We start from the raw sequence: 23,337 nt of genomic DNA, 5'->3' as shown, positions 1-23,337 counted from the left end.
ATAACTAAATATATTATTTATACTTTTATATTTCATATTGTGTAATCTTATGACACTATTTTGTGTGTGTTTCGATATGGTTTATGTTTTTTATATATAATTTTTTTTCCAATAAGTATTAACATATATCAATATATTTCTGTAATATATGGCATAAAATTTTTAATTTGAAATAATCAAATAGAAAACATATTCAAAATATGAAAATATGATTTCTAAAGCTTTAGTTTACATATATTTTATCTTACCATTACTGTAATATAATCATTTGATGCATTATTTTTATATTTTCAATAAATTGTATTAAAATTATTTTATATAGTTTTCTATAGATCTCTAATTTGAGTTATATTGTGTTACATCTCATCTACTAATTAATTTCCTAGTGCAACACAAATGGTTTCTACTGTTATTTTTTTAAATAGAATTCAATCAATCACCACTGACCTGTTGTTATTTACCTGCAATGACTTATTATTGCATGTGTAGATGTTAGTATGAAAACTCACTTAAAAGCCGTGAAACTCACTTTGAAAGGGAAGAATCCAATCGCATTAGACCACCTAAGTGTCAGAAGATACTAACATTCGCTGTTATATTCTCCAGATAGTTTAAATTTCGAGACATTGCTGGTCGAAGACACACCAAGATCAACTGCATGCAACATATTAAGCATGTCTTTCTCTAACTTTTAATTCATTCTTAACCATTCCTTTCGGTGTTATACCTTATTCTCATAATTTTATTCTTCTCGTTGGTATCAGGAAAGCTTCCACCAGGTGGCCAAAGACGTGGCGTGGAAGAGTTCGTAGACGTGGCCGTGGTGGTCGATAAGCATTCTGCAGTGTACCAGAATTTCGTCTTTCTTTTCGTAAAAGATCAGTTGTAAAGATCTATCTTGTAGTGAGAATTGGTGCCAAGAAGCATATCGCACTAAAAGAAATCAATGCCGTTTTATTGTTGTCACTACTTTATTACACAATCTGATAAATCTCATCAGCCACAACTTTGCCGCTGAAAGTCCCTCTTTCATCACAGTCACAGCTTTTCCAGTGAGTAAGATCCTCTGCTTCTCTTTATGATAATGAACTTGTGCTGCACTCCTACACGAAACCTAGAAAGCACTTGCTGTTTTGTTACACGCTTTATGGTGATTCTTAGCTTTCGAAATGTTAGTTACAGAGAGAGAAAAGTTACCATGTAGGCTAGAAGATCACATTTGTTCATCTTAAGGCTCCGACAATATTGTTCTAGCAATGTGCACGCTCAAATAGATACTCCTGGCTGAAAAGTGAACAGGCAGAAGAGGTAAAGCTAAGAGCTTTCAATTTTTGTTTGCACCTAGTGTTAAAAAGGCATATGGAAGTAATAAGAAGAGAGGAGAGTTGATGGAAGCTTCTGCCCATGAAAATGCTGGTTCAGTTTCTTAACCTCAATGAATCCTAATTAAGGAGACAAACACACCTTTAATGAGAACTATCTACGGAGCAGAGAATATCGTGACTAATCTTCGTTTTCAGAAGAACTTGTACCCAATTCCACTACCTGCAAACATACAAATATCAATACTGGAGCGTTACTTTGCCTTCTTCTCGGCCGCTTGCCTCAAGAAATACTTTTGTACATGATTTGCAACTTGCGTTGGGGTCCTTTTCTTCACTCTTTCTCGATATGTACTTCCAATCTCCTTTCCCATACTTCGCTAATCCCTTCAGAAAAGACCTGAAAATTAAATCAATCAACCAAAGCCCATAACCAAGTTTTGATAACAATGTATGAAAGTTATTGAAGTTTCTCTCTTAACACTCAACTATGATTTATATATATATATATATATAGCTATAAAGTTTATACAAAATCAAGAACCATATAATCTAATACAAAGATCGTAATCTAAACCTAATGAGTAACAAAATATGGTATATAATTTCTATCCATGTTATTGTGCTTCTTACCTAACCATTAAAACCCTAACAGTTCATCATCCGTTTATTAAATTTCTCCTAACCTAAAAAAAAAACTAAAACTTCCCCCAATCAACATAAAACCTAGTTCATTAGTGTCTAGATTAACCTGTGTTCCTCTTCTGTCCAAGGTTTTCCCCGTCTTTTTTTTTTCTTTCACCATGGGTTAGGTCTGAGATGGGATTCCATCTGGATAATTAATAGTAGGATCTCTACCCGATTCGATAAGGTTTAAAGGTTAATATCGTGGACCAAAGCTTCGTAGTAGTGCTTCACATCTGCAAGGACCCGATTCTCAGGGAACTCCATCAGAAGTCTCTCAAACATTTTGTCATCATCCCTCGTCCACTGCTTTGGACCCATAGATATGATAGAAGCAACAACAAAGTTGGTGGGAAAACTCTGATCTCCAGAAAACAAAAGGAATCTGGTATCTCTCGAGGGTTTTCCTTTTTTTTTCTCAACATTCACCCTTGTATTTTCATTAATTTAGTGAATAGACCCGAATTATATTTTATTAAGACTAACCCCCCTATTATACTCCCTTTTGGTCTTTGTTTTTTAACCTCAAATTATATTATGATAAACGGAATTCAGATTCAACAATAATAACCATAAAGGTTTGTATAAAAGGAAAAACTGCAAAACAAAATTCAAAATGCAATAAAAATCCTTGAGCTTTAAATAGTTTCACAACTAAATTTTATGCTCTGGTTTACGCTCATGGAAGGTTATTCGATTCAGAATCAGAAATGCTAGCATCCTGACCGATTTCCAGTGCAACTGGCCCTTGTTGTGGTTGCGGCTGCAAAGGAACGAGGCTCTCATGTTGGCCAGTTGAGTCCACATTGATGCCCCCCATAGTTCTCTCTTGTTGGCCAGTTGAGTCCATATTGATGTCCCCGCTAGTTCTCTTTTGTGGGCTAGATGAGTCCACACTGGTGTCCCCCATAGTTATTTCCATGGTTCTCCGCCGCTTCATCACATTGTTTCCTGGGTTGTGCCAAGTGAAGAACTTACGTGCATAGATCGCCACTTGCATCGGGGTTTTGGTACCCAGTAAGACCGCTATTTTGTCCCATTTTCTCCCATACCTCCTTAACCCGATCAGGAACCATCTGCATTGTGTTATTTTTTTTTTTAAGATTCAAATTCGTTATATGAGTGTGAGATCAATCCGCTTTCAATCATTTTTCACCACCATGCAATTATTTAATGACATAACTTGATTCAAATGAGATTAACAAGAAAAAAAAACTTTTTTTTGGAGCAAAAAAAAAGAAAAAAAACTTATGGCCACGAAACATCTACGATTAATGACATGTTATCACTTATCAATATGGGAATTTCGTAGTAGCTAAGAAGAGAATGTGTTAGTCGTATTGATTCCAAACATAGATCCACGAAATAACACCACTATATACTCTATCGATGTTATGATATAATCATATACACTCATCAGCTATGGAAAACCTTTTCATTATATTGTATACTTACTCATGTTCGTCTATGTCCCATTTAGGTTTCTCGACCCGGCACCAACTTGGCAAAACTGCATCAAACATCCCATTAGATAAAGCTATTTGACTCGATCTGATCTCTAGAAGATCATCTACCATTTCCTGGTAATGCTCAATAACTTCGACCACTGGTCTCCATACAAAGTGGGCTATACGCTCGAACCGATTGGGTGAAAACGCAGAGAAACATTCCACTGCGTTCTTGAACAGCTCGTTCTCTTCTTTTGTCCATGAATTGGCAGCCATAATTTCCAAAACAGAATAAGAAACGAGAGGAAATATTGTGAGTTTGGAGAATTATATTATGCATGTCATGAATAACCAACTCAACTAACATATATATAAGGCTTATCTTCTCTCTAACGTGGGTAAGTTCTTTACTTTGCTATGTTGTGTACAATCTCTTTATTATAATTTCTGCTCTTGAATTGTTTTCCACTTATTTAGTTACCTACCATGTTACTATATAATACTATGTATTGAAAGTCCAATGTATTTATTTCATAGCATTAATGAAGCTTCTAATCAATTAAATTGTGACACATGTATAAATTAATTGTATTTTGAAATGTAGTAGTCACTTAAATTTAGTATTGAATACTTACAAAATAAATATATTGCAAAAAAATATAGCAAGGAAAAAAAAGTTATACTATTAAGATATTTTAACTAAATAGAGAACTAGAGATTATGTTGATTATTCGGATCTAGGCAAGGCTTAGACATTAACAAATATTAATATATTTTATACAGATATTATACTTTTTGTGTTCAATCATAAAGCTATTTTGATGAGTTAGAAAAGTTACATGTACAAAAAAATATATTAAACAAGTTTATGAATTTGCACTAACAATGTTACTTGACTAAAAAGTAGAACAATTTAAATGATTTAAATAATACAAATTATATTTTTTGTTAAATCGTACCGGTTATAACTGATTAAGTGTCTAAGCGAGTGTGTATAATTTCTACACCAATTTTTAGAACATTAGTGTTGTCATATTCAGTCTGGTACAAATTCAGTTTATACTGGAATGTTTTTTTGGTTTACATTGTTTTGAGTGTAAACTGAAGAACAAGTCAACATAAGTTTGATTTTTACTGAACCGGATTTAACCATATCATACAAAATGGTATTCATATAAGTCAAATTTTATAGGTCAAATTGACATTCTTGTTTTTGAATCCAACTCCAATCAACATACCAATTCTCCAAGTTATTAAGAAATTAATAAATATATATGATATTATAAATTTTATATTGTGTATATAAGTAGAAGATAAATTAAATAAATGCATAATAATTACAAAATCTAATTATTTAGATATTTATAATGAGCTGACAAAAATATATTTATAATGTTTAAATACTTTAAAAACTGTTTATTATACTTTTAAAATGCATAGTAATATATTATCAGATTACAATCTAAAAATCTGTATAAATATTTTCTGTTATTATATTTTTGAAATATTTAAATATTTAGTTAAATATATATGTTGTTAGGCAACATAGTAACATGCCTAATTAATATAAGAGTTTGAATTTAATAATGTTACAAAAAAGTTTGAATTTATTAATATATACGATAAATCAAAGTTAAATCGAAATAGTGATCAAGTTTTAAGTTTTAATAGGATAGATAAAAAGTTGCCATACCTAACAGATTACAAAAAAAAATTAGATTTGTATCTTTGTAGACTTTATGCTTACCTGATTTGTTTATTTTAATCTATGCTTATGTGATCATTTGTGAATAATAATTTTAATATATTATTTATTGACTAATGAGTGTCCCTAAAGTTCGTCGTATTTACACAGCAAGCCACTGAACTCTCTCATTCCCATTATAAAACCCCCTCTTTCAAATTACTCTCAAGACTCTCCACAAACCCGATCCATATCGACCCGACCCGACTACAATCCGAAATGGAGGCCCATCACCGCGGAGACACCTCCTTCTCAAGCCTCCGCGTCTACCTCAACTCTCTCTCCGCCACTCCCTCCCGCTTTTCCCGCCGCGCCATCTCCGTCTCCACCTCGTACGACGAGATGAGCCGCGTCCGCGCCGTCTCCGGCGAGCAGATGAGCCGCACTCTCCGCTGGTACGACCTCGTCGGACTCGGAATCGGAGGCATGATCGGCGCCGGAGTCTTCGTCACCACCGGCCGCGCTAGCCGACTCTTCGCCGGTCCCTCGATCGTCGTCTCCTACGCAATCGCCGGCCTCTGCGCTCTCCTCTCCGCCTTCTGCTACACCGAGTTCGCCGTTCACCTCCCCGTCGCCGGCGGCGCCTTCAGCTACATCCGTATCACATTCGGTCAGTATATATACACACTCTCTCTATAACCTTCCTGAAAAATTCAAAATCTGTAACCGTTTTTATCTGTAACCGTTTTTTTGGCCGTTACAGGCGAGTTCCCTGCGTTTATAACAGGAGCCAATCTGATAATGGACTACGTCATGTCAAACGCCGCCGTTTCGAGGGGGTTCACCGCTTATCTCGGATCCGCATTCGGACTATCCACCTCCGAGTGGAGATTCGTCGTCTCCGGACTCCCAAACGGATTCAACGAAATCGATCCCGTCGCCGTTCTCGTCGTCCTCGCCGTCACGTTCATCACCTGCTACAGCACGAGGGAGAGTTCGAAGGTGAACATGGTGCTAACGGCGTTGCACATTGCATTCATCGTGTTCGTGATCGCGATGGGGTTCTGGAAAGGGGACGCGAAGAATTTAACCCGACCCGCTGACCCGGAGAATCCGTCCGGGTTTTTCCCTTTCGGAGCTTCGGGTGTGTTCAACGGAGCGGCGATGGTTTACTTGAGTTATATTGGATACGACGCCGTTTCGACAATGGCTGAAGAAGTGAGAGACCCGGTCAAAGACATCCCCATGGGAATATCCGGCTCGGTCGCTATCGTCATTGTACTTTACTGCTTAATGGCTGTCTCCATGTCCATGCTCCTCCCTTACGATCTGGTCTGTTGATAAAAAAAAATAAAAAATATTAATTTTTAATTGGTTCAAGGGCCATGATCATGTGTATGTGTGTGTACGCAGATAGATACTGAAGCACCATACGCGACGGCGTTTAGCAGATCGGAAGGTTGGGAATGGGTGACGAAAGTGGTTGGGATTGGAGCAAGTTTTGGGATACTGACGTCGTTGTTGGTGGCGATGTTGGGGCAGGCTCGGTACATGTGCGTCATCGGACGGTCAAGAGTGGTCCCCGCTTGGTTCGCTAAGGTCCATCCCAAGACATCCACACCAGTCAACGCTTCCGCTTTTCTTGGTAAGTTAAAACAAGTTTTGTCTTAAACTCTTTAAATCTTTTATTTTAATTAAACTAAATATTTAACAAATCTAATAAGGTTTAAAAACAACGTAAATGCCGTGAAATTTAATATAACGTTACGTTAGATTTCTTTTTTATATTTTTCCTTTTGTCAAGATCGGTTTATGTTTCTCCTCTGTTTTATTTTCATCAAGTGATAAACAGACAATGAGTGGGGACCCAAATTTAAAACACTTGTTTTTTGTTTCTATGATCTTTTTGGATTTGAGTGCAATGCGTAGATCAACACTTTCCACGTGATTACATACAATATACGCGTACGAAAGAAGAAAACAAAACCAAAAAATCAAATCTTTTTAAAAAAATATTTCCCAGCTAATTTTGTTTGTGATTGTGGCTGTAGTCGTGTACCTCTCTTGACTGTGTGACTATATTAATGTAGGCCATGTCTTATGCTCTTATGTGATTGTTTTGGTGTTGGTTCTCGATTTAGAACATAAAATCCGACAAAATGTAGTGCTCGTGTTCATCAACTAGGTTCAAAAAGTTCAATCTTTTCAACGGTCTTGATCGTGACATATTGTTGGGTCTCTTTAGTCCTTTTTGTCCTTTAATGTGACCTTTTCGAGCTCTCTGTTTCGTAACTTTACATAAACTTATGCGCATGACATCTTTAGGTCAGGTCATTGGTCTGGCCACTAATATAAAAATTGGCTAATTATTGTTGTGTAAGATCTTTGGTGAATCATTATTTAAATTATAACTTTCTCGAAATGGTGAAGTCGTGTCGTGGTAGCGAATTTATTTTAGACCCACAAGTTACTTTTGTTTGCATATTCGTTTGTGTAAGCATTGTTTCTCTCTCTCATATTTTACTAATCTAAAGAGCTTGGATACTATATTTTATAAACCGAAAATTATTAATAAACCACATATGTACTTATGTTTTAGACTGTCTAAAAGACTATAACCCATCTTATATGAGAGAGTGTTTTGTTTTAAAAATTTAGAATTCTTGAGACGTTGCCTAGTTTTGTTAGGACATAAACACATAAGGAAGGATAGATCTTGAACGTGGAACTAAACTCTAATTTTTGCAAAAAGAAAAAGAAAATACTCTTAAGCACCAAACTAACGGAACAAGTTCCTCCAGTATCATCAAATTGTTTTTGTTACAAAATCAGCTTTATACATCTTAGAATATATCTGCCTTATCAAATACCAATATGACTGATTGAGCTAATTCAAGAATATGGATCTTTGATTAGCATATCCTTCTGTTCAAGTGCTAATGTTGTATTGTTTTTTCAGGAATCTTCACGGCGGCGCTCGCACTCTTTACAGACCTAAACGTTCTTTTAAACCTAGTTTCAATTGGAACCCTCTTCGTCTTTTACATGGTTGCAAACGCTGTTATATTCCGGCGTTACGTAGCGGTTGGATACACCAAACCATGGCCAACACTCTCCTTCCTTTGTCTATTCTCCATAACCTCTATTGTCTTCACGTTAATATGGAAACTAGCACCGTCCAGTTCACCAAAATGGTTCATGCTTGGAGCCTGTGGTGTGGCGGCTATAGCCATTGTGCAGATATTCCATTGTGTTGTGCCTCAAGCTAGAACTCCTGAGTTTTGGGGAGTACCGTTGATGCCTTGGACTCCTTGCGTTTCGATATTTTTGAACATATTTTTGCTTGGATCGCTGGATGCTCCTTCGTATATCAGATTCGGGTTCTTCTCGGGGTTGGCAGTGCTTGTGTATGTGTTTTATAGTGTTCATGCGAGCTATGATGCTGAAGGAGATGGATCTCTTGATTTTAAAGACGTGGAAAGTCTAGAAAGAATTAACGGAATTTTGAGGTAAGAATGTTTCTAGTAACAAAACTTGGTGAAAGCTTTTTTTTTTGGTCGAAGAAAATCTTCTAGGAGTTGTTTAACAAGTTTGTTTATATGAACAAAACAGCCAATATGTTATTGTGTTGGGCAAGTAGAGGAGGGACTCGAGGGCGTATTGGTACATAAGATAATAAGACCTTTTACATTGGGGAGTTTAAAGTATATATATTGCTGTTACTTTTTTTTTTGAAACATTGCTGTTACATGACATCGTGTTTAATTTTGATATGTACAGTAACTAGTAGTATATAGGTGAATCTGAAGTTATCTTAAGCGAACAAAAGTATATATATCTGATCAGTGATCATCTAGCGACAGTATCCCCATGAAGGAGATATGTATTTTAGCCAAAGAAAAGGGAAAAGAATATGTAAATTAAAGTCAAAACCGCTGACAAAAATAAAGTTCAACGACTTTTGTAGCAATCAAGGCAAGTTGTACAAAAAGAAAACTGGTGAATGTCAATTGTCAGAGTCATAGTCACAGACTCACAGCTTTGCCTTCACTTGTCATGACTTTCAAGATGTTGACACTCGACAGTGTATGTCTCTTGATTTTCATTGACCACCTTTTTACTTTTGCACATATTGTATTTTTGACATTCGCTTTACAGAAATAGAATATTCTGTTTCCTAACAAAAACAAAAAAAATATTCGAAAGAGACTAAAATAGGAACAATCCCAAGTATAATAACAATAAAATATCTCAATCAGTACTCTTTATCTTTTTATATACATGCCTAAGTTATTAGTTATGCATAGAAAATATCAGATAAAGATCGCTATAGCATTTGTACTAAATTTTGTTTTCCTCCACAACATTTTTCAGCATTGAGGATTCTTTTGATTAAATTCTCAAAATAATAGCAAGTGTTGGCAACTTGCAAGATCTGATATAATTATACTCCACCAATAAAAGTAAAAGAAAGTTATTCCATTCGTTATGTCGAAAAGTGGCTGTTTTAGTTATAAGTCAAGTCGTGCAACTATATATATCATATGGTATTATGTGTTTTAACATCCACGAAAAGCCTCTTAATACATGCTTTTAATAACTCAATTGGAACTTAAAAGAAGGAAAACCCATTAAAAATACTGTAACTTCAGTGTTCTTGGGATTGTTGTGTATACCAGTCTCGAAGTAGAACTTGGCTTCTTGATTCTTCCAAGAGTCATCAACTTGACATAGAGAATTACTCTTCATGGTCCCAATGTAATCAACTTGTTAGTCACATGAAAGCCTGTATACGTACAATGTATAACTGTGGTGGGCTTAGTTAAAGATAAAACTCTAAATATACAAGTTGCATATAGAACTTAGCAGAAATAATGGGCCTACCGCTAAGGCCTATTATTAAATCTTGTTAGTTAAATGGGTTTTGCAAATGTGTTTATGACGTGTAATAATGTCAAAATAGTATAGGCCTTGTAAGGTTTTGAAGTCAAGAATCCAACAATCTTGTGTGTGTTTTTTGACAAAGGGCTTTCAAATTTAAATAACTTAAATGTTTACAAGATAAGGAAGACAATCTAGTTGAGTTTGATCTTGAGGCTTCAAAGTTTTCATTCACTTCTTCGCTTTTGCTTCACAACACATCGTGTAGTCGTCCAATGTGATGAGTTCATTGTTACTTTTTTCTATTTTCGATGAAAAACCACCATCTTATTAAGAAAATAAATCGGCAAAAGATTCTCCTATAAAACAAGGAGAATCTATAAGTCGTCCAACTTAAAATTACCCGCAAGCTCATTGACTCTTGTTGTTCATTTTACTTTGATAATGTAGCTTTCTTGTAAGGAAACCTAAATTTTTAGTGAACTTCAGTTAATGATTTATTTATTTTTTTCAATCTAAAGACATCCGAAAGTCAAGCTAATTCTAGAGTGGTTTATTTAAGGCTTCAAACTGTGAAATTTTTCGAAAAGTATACGCACTTGGGTCTATACTAATCTACTACCCCACTGGAGACTAGACCATTGGTGCTACTTTTTAATTTACACTATTTCAGTTAGTTACATTAAATATATAATTTGTTTAAAACGTATTTGGTCTGTCCAACAGCGCCTCCAGCTCAACTCCGTGGATACAAAGTCGATCACTGACCAAACCAAAGCTCATAAAACTGACTACTCAATTTTCTAAACTAAATAAAGAACAGAAGTTGAACTACTGTCTGTATATATCTAACCTGCTGGTGCAATTACAATGTGTTTGCTCTTATTTTGTGATGAAAAATTAATTATCTATGTATCAAAGATTTCATAAATTTCTGGTAGTTCAAGATTCTTTTTGGGCCTCCTGGCATTTCCATTATGATAACTCTTCATTGTTAATACATTTACTGCTACTAACACTAATATTTCATCCTTTTCATGAAAAATGTATTTCATTATTGGTTTAAAATAATTGTGAAATTTTTTTATTGAAAATTACTTTACTGACGAAAATCAGAAATAGCTAAATTACTATGAAAATACGAATATTTATTTTCATATACGCGTAAATTTATTTAAACCACTTAGTATGAAACGCAAGGAAAATTAATTTCATATTTTAATGCAACTAATTCTTGGCAAAAGGGTTGAGGTGCGCTTGGGACGTCGCATGCCAACGAGTCTTTGACTTCATCATCGACCTATCAATTAATCAATTATGCAGTTTATGTACGGTGGCCGTTAGTGATCTGTACATGCATGCGTATTATTTTTTTTTGCATTTGACGTTACTATTATAATAACACTATACTATTATGCTAAATACAATATTCCCTTAATTAATAAAAATGATTTTATAAAGAAAATTCAAGAAGAATGATTTTAGGGAAGTTACAAAGAATGATTTTAGGGCAGGTGTTGATTTTTTTCCCTGGCAATCAAAGTTTTAAAATCAAATTCCAAAGAAATTACTAAAAACATAATATGTATAAAGCGTTAGAGAAATCTTTTTTTTTAAACGTTGAAGAAATCTTATTTTCAAGTTTTTACGGATCCAAGGCATACCGACGAATCTTTATTTCAGTCTTCCTCGCTTGCGTATTTTACTTTCTTTAATTCATTTATAAAATTATAGTCACGTTTTAGAAAATATATATAAAAACAATAATTTTATTATACATTATCTTAAGATTTTGATATATAACAAATACATTTGTATTTGTGCGGATATACGGATAATATTTTTAAAAGTATGGATGAGAATACAATGGTTTATAAGACAAAATAAAATTACTCAATTAAATAATTATTTAATCAATTAAATTTTAAAAATATATATTATCACTTATACAAATCAATACTTATAATAAGTTTAGATCACATTACTAGCTATTCTAGCTAATTTTTTTTTTTTTAAAAACATTTTATCTTTTTTGAAAATTTTGATAATCAATTTTAAATTCATATATCCAGTATCTTTATAATCTTTAGTATAACAATAGTATTTAAAATTTAACCAAGAGACAATTAAAATTAAATATTATACTCATAAATCAGTTAAGTTGACATATATTATCGGCCAAGACAGTTATGATTCTTCCTAACATGCTTTATAAAATATTTTTACAATAGATATACTTTCTCTATTTTGAAACCTATGGATACAACTATACAAATCGAATATTCTACGGAATAAATTGCCTACCATATTTCTTGCAAATGCTATAACTACTATATCAATTTGTAATACCATACTAACTCATATTTATCTATTTTTTTAGTTTTAATTCAGAAAAATTATTTTCTAGATATTTTATACATAAATCTAATTATACTAATTTTGGATTTGTTTATATGAAATCTAATAAATATCAGTCATATAATTTACTGTAGAATACAAAAAAATACTCCATGTAATTAAATACATTGTTATTTCTCAAAATGTTATATTAGTACCCATATTATAAATCATTAGTATAAACAAAGATGAAAATTGAAATTGAAACTCGCTCAGTCAAGCGGTCAAAATCTACTAACTTGTTTATTTCTATGTAATACCATATCGGTTATTTATTAATACAAGCTTCCCATATCGATTATTTATTCGGTTTGAAAGCAACCAACGAATCTCTGGCTTCAATCTTCCTCACATGCTTCGCATATTTTACTTTCTTTTATTTAACTCACATAAAGTTTTTTCTCAAATTTTACAATTTCATTTATTTATCTTAAATACCCCACATCCGATTCAGCTTTGTAACTGTATATAAATGGTTAGTGAGTGTGAGAGATACACAACTCGCAACTTATTATACTACTAAACATCTCTCAACTTTTCTCCACCAGCAACAAATGGCTCGATTTTTCATTTTTCTAAACATTTTCTTCGTTTTAACCGCAGTCACCACATCTCTGACTAAACACAAGCCAAAGCAAAAGCCTCGTGCTTTTGCTATTCCGATCTTGAAAGACACTATATCCGGTCTCTACTACACCAACATGACCGTCGGGAAGCCACCACTCAACGTTCCTAGACGTTACTGCCTCAGCCTTATACTTCAACTGCCGCGAGCTCGGCTATAACTCAACCACCTATACCCCTGTCCTCTGTGGGTCCCGTGGCTGCGCACAAACTAAAGATCGTTGCACCACTTGCTTCGGCCCCTTCGGACCTACCTGCAGAAACGACACGTGTATATCTGGCGTCGAATCCGACTTAGCCTTCACCCCAACCGTCAATTATCTAGTCAACGACGATTTGATGATCCTACGCGACACGTCACCATCAGCTTACTTAGCACCCAAACTCCCACTGAGAGCGAGTTTCGCTTGCGTAGGCGATGGCTTTCAAGCCTATACAAAGCTTCCGTACGGTTCTAACGGCGGTCTCGGACTCGGTAATGCCTCGACGTCTTTCGTTAGCGCCCTGGTCTCTTCTTACAAGATTCCCTTTAAAGTCGCTCTTTGTTTACCATCCAAGCCCGGAAATAACTATTCCGGGGCTGTTTACATCGGTGGCGGCCCCTATGTGCTGCCACCGAACCGTAAAGACGTGACAGGGTTATTGGTTTCCACCCCTCTTACTCGGTTGGGAAGGTGCAAGGATCAGTTCTAGCTTGATTCCTTACGGTCTCTTGGAGACTTCCATTTACAAATCTCTTGTCAAAGCTTTCGGGGGGAAAGCCAAGAAGCGAAAAGCCGTGGCTCCCTCCACTGACTGCTTTAGCTACAAAAGTTTTGGAGGAAAGTCTCTGTTGGATAAAGAGATTCCCGTAATCAGTCTGGTGATGGGGGGAGGAACCAAGTGGGATATCTATGGCCCAAACTCGCTTGTGAAGGTAAAGAAAACCGTCGTGTGTCTAGCGTTTATCGATGCCGGAGTTGGTGTGAGATTTCCGGTTGAGATTGGAGGATATCAAGTAGAAGATAACCTAATCGAGTTCGATCTTGAGGCTTCAAAGTTTTCATTCACTTCTTCGCTTTTGCTTCACAACACATCGTGTAGTCGTCCACTCTGATGAGTTCATTGTTACTTTTTTTCTGTCTTCCACGAAAAAACCACCATCTTGTTAATAAAATAACTCTGCAAAAGATTCTCCTATAAAATAAAAGAGAATTTATAAGTCGTCCCACTCAAAATTTTACCCTTAGACTCCTAATGGTAATGTGCGTTACAAGTGAGATGCGGTTGTAATAGTAACCAAAAATATAGATATATAAGTATATGTAAAGATTTTTGTTACTATTCACACTGTTCGGAGCCATAAGGTCATTAACTATAGTTGTTCATTTTACTTTGATAATAGTGTGCTTAACTAGAGTTGTTCATTTTACGATAATAGTGTGGCTTTCTTGTAAGGAAACCTAAATTTTTAATGAACTTTAGTTAATGTTATATTTATTTTTTCCAAATCTAAATACGTCCGAAAGGCAAGTTAGGAATTCTAGAGTGGTTTATTTAAGGCTTTAAAGCTGTGAAAAAAACTGAAAAGTATACGCTGGGTCTATATACTAATCTACTACCACTGGAGACTAGACCAATGGTGCTTCTTTTTTACACTATTTCAGTTAGCTACAGTAAATATAATTTCTTTAAAAAGAATTTGGTCTGTCCAACAGCTGCCTCCAGTTCAACTCCGTGGATACAAAGTCGATCACTGACCAAATTGCAAAGCTCATGAAACTGACCACTCTAAACTAAAAAGAATAGAAGTTGAGCTACTGTCTGTATATATCTAACCTGCTGGCAGGGGCGGAGGCAGCTATATAACCCCTATAGATTTACTTGCATTTAGAAACGATTTTTGGTAAAATAGTGTAAAATTATACTGACCCCATGATATTTCCCATACGTGACTTGACCCCATGATTTTTTTTTCCAAAAACATTGTTTACGTGTTTCTAATTTGGTCAAGTCCCAGATATACTCACTAATCATTTAAAATTATTATCATTCATTTATCTAGTTGTTTCCTGGTATTTTTCTAATGTTCAATATTTCTATCCACTAAAAATTATTGATCTAACTTTTATTTTACACATAAACATCTTTCCCTACAATTTTTATACTTTTATTGTGAATCATTTTACGTACAGTGACAAATCATTTTTAAATTATTTTTAAAAATTAAGAATACTAACAAATTTATAAGTTAATATTTGGATATATTCAAAAATATTTTGATATAAATATGTAATAATTTCTTTTATTTTTAGTTATTTTAATAGATTTAAATAAAATATTAATATTTAATTAATATTAATTAATATTTTTAATTGACCCTAGTGAAAATTGAGGCTAGCTCCGCCAATGCCTGCTGGTGCAATTACAATGTGTTTGCTCTTATTTTGTGATGAAAAATTAAGTATCTATTTATATCAACGATTTCATAAATTTCTGGTTGTTCAAGATTATTAATATACTTACTGCTACTAAAACTAATATTTCATCTTTTTCATGAAAAGGATTTCATTATTGTTTTAAAAATAATTGTGATTATATAATATTTCCTACACATAAAACTAATTTTATTCTGAAAATCAGAAATAACTAGCTAAATTACTATACAAATACTAATATTTTTTTCATATACGCGTAAATTTATTTAAAAACTAACTTAGTATGAAACGGTAGGAAAATTAACTTCATATTTTATTGCAATTGACTCTTGGCAAAAGTTGGCAAAAGGGTTGAGGTGCGCTTTGGACGTCGCATGCCACGATGCCAACGAGTCTTTGACTTCAAGCTTAATCACTTGCTGCTTTAAATAAAACGAAATCATCCATTCTACGTTTCTTACGTCTCCTAAATCACCGACCATATCAATTATGCAGTTTATGTACGGTGGCCGTTACTAGTTAGTGATCCGTACATGCATGCGTATTTTTTGGCCTTTGACATTGCTATTATAATAACACTATGCTATTATGCAAAATACAATATTTCTTAATAAAAATGATTTCATAAAAAAAATCAAGAAGAAGGCTTTCTATTTATATATATATATATACTCATTTTAGGGCAGGTGTTGAATTTTTCTTGGCGATCAAAGCTTCAAAATGAAATTCTTAAGAATTTCTAAAAACATAATATGTATAGAAACGTTAGATCTTTTTCAAAAAAAAAAAAACGTTAGAGAAATCTTGTTTTCAAGTTTTTAAGGATCCAAGGCAGACCGACGAATCTTTATTTCATCTTCCTCGCTTGCGTATTTTACTTTCTTTAATTAATTTAAAACTTTATTTGTCACGTTTTAGAATTTCATTTATATATCTCTTATATACCATGCTTTAACAAAAAAAAATCTCTTATATACCATATCAAATATATACATCCCATACAACTCTGTAACTATATATGTAAATGCCTAGTCAGTACCAGAACAACAACATGACTCGCACATCTCTACAATTTACCCAACCATCAAAAAGGTCTCGCCTTTTCATTTTCTTAAACATCATCTTCGTTTTTATCGCAAACACGACATCCTTAACCGAACACAACCTAAAGCCAAAACCTCATGCTTTTGTAATTCCTGTCTTCAAAGACACCAGAAGTGGTCTCTACTATACCAACGTGACGATCGGCAAGCCATCAGTTGTGGCAAACCTAGTCGTAGACATTAGAGGCTCAGCCTTATGGTTTGAATGCGATACGGTGGGCTATAACTCAACCACCTCGACCCCTGTCCCCTGCGGGTCCCGCGGCTGCGAACAAACTAAAGATAAATGCTCCACTTGTCAGGCGTACCTCAAATCCGAGTTAACCTTTAACAACCAGATCGCTACTCTTATTAACGACGATGTCATGCTAAGTTACACGTCTCCATCATCAGCTTACGTTGCACCCAAACGCCCAGCGAGGGCGCGTATAGCTTGCAGAAGTTACTTCGAGGGCTTCCTGAGTATGCTTCCGGCTGGTACTCTGGGCATTCTCGGTCTCGGTAATAGCTCCACATCTTTCGTTGGTAGCCTCGTCACTTCTTACAAGATTCCCTTTAAAGTCTCTCTTTGTTTGCCTTCCAAACCTGGAAACAACCCCGGGTCTGTTTACATCGGCGGCAGCCCAAACCGTAAAGACGTCAAGGCGGGGTTATTGGTTTCCACTCCTCTTATCTCGAACCGGGAAACAATAGAGCACGGGGAGGACTATAACTATTTTATAGATGTCAAATCTATCGAAGTCAACGGGAAGAGGCTCTCTTTTGATCATGATTTGTTGAAAAACAAGACGGGTCATTGGGGACGCACGAAGATCAAGAACGTGATTCCTTACACTCTCTTGGAGGCGTCCATTTACAAAGCTCTTGTCGGAGCCTTCTCCGAGAAAGCCAAGAAGCTAAAAGCAGTGTATCCTTTCACCGACTGCTTTAGCTATAAAAGTTTTGGAGGAAAGTCTCTGCTGGGGAAAGAGACTCCGGTGATCAGTTTGGTGTTGGGAGGAGGAACAAAGTGGGATATATACGGACCAAACTCGCTTGTGAAGGTAAAGAAAAATGTTGTTTGTCTAGCGTTTCAGGAAGCTGACGAGTTTGAGTCGAAGTTTCCAATCGAGATCGGAGGGTATCAAATGGAAGATAATCTAGTTGAGTTTGATCTTGAGGCCTCAAAGTTTTCTTTCACTTCTTCTCTTTTGCGTCACAACACATCGTGTAGTCCACAGTGATGAGTTACTATAAAACTCATTCATTATCTTTCTATTTCCTGCACAAACGCTATATTATTAATAAGAAGTCGACAAAAGACTCTCCTAAACCTATTGATAGCTGAACTTTTACTACTATTTTTGTTCATTTTAATTTCATAATGTGATTTTCTTATAACCTCCTCACATTTTCAGAAAATGTTTGACGTTGAAAAATCACAAACATGACAAATTTTTTTTTTTTTTAAATAGATACACTGGAATATTGGTTTCATTTTACGTAAAGAAATATAAATATGCATATTTTGTTGAAAATTGCGATTGACTCTCGAGTCTTGGCGAAAGAGTTGCGGTTAGCCATGCTTAGAACGCATGCCAGCGAATTATTCACTTCAATGTGCCTATGTACTTTTTATATATTTTATTTTATTTAAATGAGTTTGTCACGTTCTGTAACTTCATATTATTATCTCTTAAATACCAATCAATTGTTGACAAAAAAATAAATACCATATCAATTACTTTTTCATATCTTCTCCTTCCGGGAAACATCTTCGAGTAAATCCTATACAATAACACTACTACACTGTTGCCCACAAAAAAAAAACACTATTACACGTGCGCGTACCCATGCATTATGGATCCAAAGGGCCAACGAACCTTTGACTTTACGTATTCACTTGTTGACATATTTGACTTTCTTGACCAATTCAAATTTTGTCACGTTTTCATTTATAACTTGGAGGAAATACCATATCAATTATTTATTAATACACGCTTCCTATTCCGGGAAATAAAGTGGGATATCTATGGATCAAACTCGCTTGTGAAGGTGAAGAAGAGTGTTTTGTGTTAGCGTTTGTGGATTCCGGAGATGGGTTCGAGAATTCCTGTTGAAATTGGAGGATATCAAAGGGAAGATAATCTAGTTGAGTTTGATCTTGATGCCTCCAAGTTTTCTTTCACTTCTTCGCTTTTGCGTTACAATACATCACGTACTCAACTGTGATGAGTTTTTTTTTTTAATAATTGTTCATTTTCATTTATGAACTGTGATTTTTTTTATGGCTTCACATATCTAAACACATGATTCAACAGTCAAGCTAGCAATTCTTCAGCCCTAAAGAAGCTGACTAATTCATTTGTGTGAAGTTCAAAAAAAAAAGTTTTACTTGCCAAAAAAACAAAAAATTATGCACCAGCCGGGAATCGAACCCGGGTCTGTACCGTGGCAGGGTACTATTCTACCACTAGACCACTGGTGCTTGCTGATTGAAGTGCATTGCTATTAGTAACGTACTATAGTTGAGTCTTCGACAAACTCAACACTCTTAAAAGTTAAAACTACTACAACTACTGCTGTTGTCAAGTCAAAGACTCACCACTTCTGTGCCAAGATATATTTCTTGAAGAGAGTGGTTGATTCATTGCTCCAAATTAAACCCACACCATTTGCGTTGAGTTTAGCAGATTCTACTACTCCACTCATCCTTTTTTTTCTTTTGAAACACTCTCCACTCATCATCTTCTATTATCCTTATTTCAGGCAGTGAATTTCAAGAAGTCAGTACATAAGCAAAGTCCTGTCACCTTTCGCTTCTCATCTATAGTAAAAAGAAACAGAAACTTGAGAATAAGCTGTTCTTGATATACAGTATGTTTGATTCTTGAATAATCCTAATGAGAAATCACTGTTCACTCTGTTTCCTTATTTGATCTAGAGCAAAGTGTGAGATCATGTCATGTTCTTGTTTTCTCTTCAAAGATCCTCTCGATTTGTTCCGCAACAACCTTAGCCACAACCTCAGGAGCAAACTTCTTCACCATGTCCTCTCTTCCACGCTTCCCTTTAACCTTCGCTTCATCAGGTTCACTCATCACACGCCTCATAAGCACCCTAAGCTTACCCACAGACGGCTCCGCCCATCGATGCCCTTCAAAAGGACCTTCCATCACTTCACTCATCTCCTCAACCACAAGCGGATAACCGTTCTCTTCCGTCAGATACTCCGTCGGTCCAGACCAGTTCGTCGCAATCACAGGCAAAGACATCGCCATGGCTTCCACAATCGGCCGCCCCCATCCTTCCCCTCTCGTAGGCAACACAAACGCATCAGCCGCTTTGTACAACCGAGGCAGATCAACTTGCGCTATGTGTTTATCAATCACGTAAACAAAAGGGTAACCACCTTCCCCCTCTTCAAGATCCAACTCTCTCACAAAATCCACAATCTTGTTCCCGAAGTCTCTATCCGAATGATAAGCGTTTGTCAACAGAAACAGAGCAACATTGTCTTTACCAGAGAACTCTCTTAAGTAAGCTTTCAACAACACATCCCAACCTTTCCTCTGCTCCCACTTAAACACACTCAAGAACACAAACCCTAACCCTAAACCTCTCCCTCCAGAGCCTAAAACCAAATCCCCAATCTCCACCAAATCCAACGGCTCATACTTTAAAGGATCGAACACGTCAACATCTACAGGCTGCACAATCTTAACAACCTTTGAAGAATCAACACCACTTCCCACAAACGAAGAGACATGAAACTCAGTAGGGACCCAAACCCGATCCATCTTGTTACACCGCTCCACGTGCTCGCCATTAACTCTATCGGTCTCGAACATCGTTCTCCCAATCACAGCCCTAAAGTCTCCGTAACCGTAAGGAGGAGGACAAGGAAGCGTCTCGAACAAGGGTGGATACCACGCGCCGGGCTCGCTGTGGCAAACGACGATCGTCTCGTTGGGTCTGCACTCCGTTTCGTGCATTTCGATGGCGAGCTCTCTCGTCTCTTTCGCTAAACCGTTCCAGAACTCCGGCGATTGGAGATCGCCGTGGTGCTCGATCGTGATTCGGAACTTAGGGTTTTTTCCGAGATTGTGGCGGTGGAGTGATAGGATGTAGGACCATGCTTCTGAGCTGTAGCCTCCGCTCGAAAGGAAAGGAGCCATCCATAACACGCAGTGGGAGGGAGGTGACGCTGGTTTGGGTTTGGAGAAGAGAGGTTGGAGATAGGTGTTGATGATGCGATGAGCGGTGAAGGTGAGTCTGAGAGTTTGGGATTTGTAGAGATCGGTGGTGGTGAAGGAGAGTATGAGTATAGAAAGGAGAAGGAATGAGATCGAAGAAGAGTAGACGAAGGTGGAGAATCTCCATGGTCGATTTTGCCGATCTGGTGGTTGCTCCATCGTTGCAGAACAGAGTAGAAAGAGAGAGACGAAAGAAGACGGAGATTCAAAGCAGTGAAAGGCCCATTACATTTTTGTTGGTCCATTAAGAGTTTGCTGGCCTTTTTAGAGGACAGCTCTCACTTCTAAACCCGTTTTTTATTTATAAAGAAAACAAAGCTAGACAAAGGAGGTGATTGGTGCAAGCTGCGAGTGCTGCACACAGCCATAATTCTTTCCAAAGCACTAAACTTAAATCAATCAGGCTTTCGTTATACTTTTGGATCTCACAGCTCTAATAAGCTTTTCTTTCATTTCACGGCTGTGTACAGCAGTTTTTGTGAAGCACTATTTCAAGTGCTCTTAAAAATACATTTCTTCTTTTCCTATAAAACTGTTTTACATCTCTGTAAAAAAAAATATTTCTAATACATATAAAATATATATTCCACTTGTCTAAATATAATAATACACGTATTTATATATATAGTTCTCTAAAATATTTAAAAAACCATGTAAAAGTATATGCACACATATATGTAGTAGATAAATATAAATTTCATATACATATAAATTAAAAATCACATTTTTAATTATATATCATTAGGATTCTTAATGTATACAATAATTAATTTAGTTGTTTAAATATGTACTGATATTATTTTTATTTTAAGATAATCATAACTTAATTCTAATTTTAAAACAAACTATTAATATTAAACAATTACTTTTATTTCTTTTAAAAACTAACAGCTAAAAATTCTACAGATACAGCCCACAATCCTACAGCACAAAATCTACAGAAAAAATATAAAGCTAAAGTCGTAACCAATCGGACCCAAAGAGTCAAAAGAGAACAGAGCTACTCTTACCGAATACAGACTCGAGTATTTTCTGAAAAATTACAAAACTTTCCTACAACTTTATAAACCATGAACATTATAACCCAGAAAATTCTGACTGTTAGACACGAAAATGACAGACACGATGTCTTTGAATCGAAGTTGCTGGGGGTACTAAGACAAAAAGAAAAGACCAAAGGACTTCGTGGGCAATGTGTTTTGTTTAGTGATGATCCCGGTGCTTATCTCTTTCTGTTGGTTTTCTTCGTTTTGAAGATTATGCGGCCTGACTTGTTGTCACCGGCTGACTTGTCCTGAGATCTCTATAAATATACTACTCTGAGGAATTTAAACAGATCATACACAAGTGAAATGGTTAATAGATATTAAACTATTCCATACAAACAAAAGACCTCATTTATTTCACAAAACCTTTTCTGTAATAGAATTTGAATCCCAGTGCTATAGATGATAACCTCTAGCTACTATGTTTGTGGGCTAGTCTTAATTATAAATCATATTTTCCTCTTTTTCAATTGCATTTTCATAATCCTTAGGTTTTACTCAAAATGTATATTGCCCTTTGTTTTGGTATAATCACACCCATGAAAACAAATCATATAAATCAAATTTAATGTCATCGATTTAGAGAAATTATTCTTGACATTTGTGCATCTTCTAAATAGTTTTCAGTGACTGATCAGCTAGCATCAGTTAAGGCTCGTGTTCCTCCTCATATTGATGGGTTGAAGAAGCAAAAGTGGCTGGAAGTGGGATCTTCTTATCCAAATGCTGGTGAGAAGTTGAAGAAGCAAAATATATCAAAGTTGCATATGGAGAAACTTCTTTCAGAATATGACAGAGATGAATGGAGTAAGTATTTATAGTATTGCTTTGCATTTTAAGCATGGTTAATTGCGGTTAATGACCTTCTCTGATTTTTTTGGGGGTTAATTGTGACTACTTGCAGGTATATTGGTGTATGCTGGTCGATGCATTAGTGTACATCCTGGTGAAGGGAATATAATTTGCATCTCCAGTGTCAGTTTCAACGACGAGGACCGTCCAGATAACCATCTGCTGTATGATGATCTTTACTGAAAAACTATTTTCGGATAATTTAATCATCGATCATGCTAATCAACTCAATTTCCAAACTACCAGAAAAACTAATAAAGTATGAAAAATTACACTGAGTGCATTCAATTTAAAATAATGTGGAGATGCATCAAAAAATAATATGGACAATCAATTTTTGTGAAAGTAATAAATAAATAAAATCACTAATGAAGTGTATACATAGCTGGGTGGCTCATTTTCTTAATCAACATCATCAATACCACATTCTTCTTCCTCATTAATTTGGGCCAAATTGAACAATTGATTCAATGCTTTAGTTAAGAACACCAATCCATTGTGCACAAACAATGTCCAATATAGAGGAAAAAAAAGTTTAAGATGTACAATGCAGTATAAGTGTCATCTTCTTCTTCACCAATAGATATAACGCTTCCTACTGACCATATCTATTTGATCCACATAGTCATCATCACTCTCATTGT

General features: G+C 35.5%; 5 protein-coding genes, 1 long non-coding RNA gene and 1 other non-coding gene across 7 annotated transcripts; 3 read left to right on the top strand and 4 right to left on the bottom strand.

Moving 5' to 3' along the window:
• Positions 1-566: 566 nt before the first annotated feature.
• Positions 567-2,431, bottom strand: LOC130496352 (uncharacterized). Its single transcript, XR_008935453.1, has 4 exons — positions 2,074-2,431; positions 1,465-1,722; positions 1,198-1,284; positions 567-1,114 (listed from the first exon to the last, which is right to left on the bottom strand). It is a non-coding gene; the product is annotated as an uncharacterized LOC130496352 (long non-coding RNA).
• A 254-nt stretch (positions 2,432-2,685) lies between these two features.
• LOC108807556 (transcription factor SRM1-like) lies at positions 2,686-3,730 on the bottom strand. The gene is made up of 2 exons (XM_018579833.1): positions 3,462-3,730; positions 2,686-3,082 (listed from the first exon to the last, which is right to left on the bottom strand). The coding sequence occupies exons 1-2, from the start codon at positions 3,728-3,730 to the stop codon at positions 2,686-2,688; spliced, it is 666 nt and encodes a 221-aa protein (XP_018435335.1).
• Positions 3,731-5,349: 1,619 nt separating this feature from the next.
• Positions 5,350-8,865, top strand: LOC130496615 (cationic amino acid transporter 7, chloroplastic-like). The gene is made up of 5 exons (XM_056988830.1): positions 5,350-5,808; positions 5,902-6,470; positions 6,552-6,783; positions 8,098-8,647; positions 8,751-8,865. The coding sequence occupies exons 1-5, from the start codon at positions 5,418-5,420 to the stop codon at positions 8,776-8,778; spliced, it is 1,770 nt and encodes a 589-aa protein (XP_056844810.1). The 5' UTR covers positions 5,350-5,417; the 3' UTR covers positions 8,779-8,865.
• A 4,023-nt stretch (positions 8,866-12,888) lies between these two features.
• On the top strand, positions 12,889-14,136 carry LOC108807557 (probable aspartic proteinase GIP2). The gene is made up of 4 exons (XM_018579834.2): positions 12,889-12,901; positions 13,020-13,154; positions 13,258-13,662; positions 13,715-14,136. The coding sequence occupies exons 1-4, from the start codon at positions 12,889-12,891 to the stop codon at positions 14,134-14,136; spliced, it is 975 nt and encodes a 324-aa protein (XP_018435336.2).
• Positions 14,137-16,481: 2,345 nt separating this feature from the next.
• On the top strand, positions 16,482-17,783 carry LOC108807558 (probable aspartic proteinase GIP2). Its single transcript, XM_018579835.1, has one exon. The coding sequence runs from the start codon at positions 16,482-16,484 to the stop codon at positions 17,781-17,783; it is 1,302 nt and encodes a 433-aa protein (XP_018435337.1).
• Positions 17,784-18,956: 1,173 nt separating this feature from the next.
• Positions 18,957-19,027, bottom strand: TRNAG-GCC (transfer RNA glycine (anticodon GCC)). The gene has a single exon. It is a non-coding gene; the product is annotated as a tRNA-Gly (tRNA).
• A 253-nt stretch (positions 19,028-19,280) lies between these two features.
• LOC108806788 (uncharacterized) lies at positions 19,281-21,008 on the bottom strand. The gene has a single exon (XM_018578978.2). The coding sequence runs from the start codon at positions 20,952-20,954 to the stop codon at positions 19,503-19,505; it is 1,452 nt and encodes a 483-aa protein (XP_018434480.1). The 5' UTR covers positions 20,955-21,008; the 3' UTR covers positions 19,281-19,502.
• Positions 21,009-23,337: the final 2,329 nt, after the last annotated feature.

Source organism: Raphanus sativus, chromosome 6, assembly GCF_000801105.2.
Source record: "Raphanus sativus cultivar WK10039 chromosome 6, ASM80110v3, whole genome shotgun sequence".
In the NCBI taxonomy this organism is placed as follows: Eukaryota; Viridiplantae; Streptophyta; class Magnoliopsida; order Brassicales; family Brassicaceae; genus Raphanus; species Raphanus sativus.
The sequence above is the reverse complement of the archived record's forward strand: the minus strand, read 5'-3'. Positions and strand labels throughout refer to the sequence as shown.

What these genes read in the sequence shown, in the direction of transcription:
- LOC108807558 (XM_018579835.1), top strand. Translation starts at nt 16,482, where the DNA reads ATGCCTAGTCAGTACCAGAACAACAACATGACTCGCACATCTCTACAA.
- LOC130496615 (XM_056988830.1), top strand. Translation starts at nt 5,418, where the DNA reads ATGGAGGCCCATCACCGCGGAGACACCTCCTTCTCAAGCCTCCGCGTC. An exon ending in TGCTCCTCCCTTACGATCTG is followed by an intron (nt 6,471 to 6,551) that starts GTCTGTTGATAA and finishes GTGTGTACGCAG; the next exon opens with ATAGATACTGAAGCACCATA. An exon ending in CAACGCTTCCGCTTTTCTTG is followed by an intron (nt 6,784 to 8,097) that starts GTAAGTTAAAAC and finishes TTGTTTTTTCAG; the next exon opens with GAATCTTCACGGCGGCGCTC.
- LOC108807557 (XM_018579834.2), top strand. An exon ending in ACCACTCAACGTTCCTAGAC is followed by an intron (nt 13,155 to 13,257) that starts GTTACTGCCTCA and finishes CACAAACTAAAG; the next exon opens with ATCGTTGCACCACTTGCTTC. An exon ending in CTATGTGCTGCCACCGAACC is followed by an intron (nt 13,663 to 13,714) that starts GTAAAGACGTGA and finishes TCGGTTGGGAAG; the next exon opens with GTGCAAGGATCAGTTCTAGC.
- LOC108807556 (XM_018579833.1), bottom strand. Translation starts at nt 3,730, where the DNA reads ATGGCTGCCAATTCATGGACAAAAGAAGAGAACGAGCTGTTCAAGAAC. An exon ending in TGGGACATAGACGAACATGA is followed by an intron (nt 3,083 to 3,461) that starts GTAAGTATACAA and finishes AACACAATGCAG; the next exon opens with ATGGTTCCTGATCGGGTTAA.
- LOC108806788 (XM_018578978.2), bottom strand. Translation starts at nt 20,954, where the DNA reads ATGGAGCAACCACCAGATCGGCAAAATCGACCATGGAGATTCTCCACC.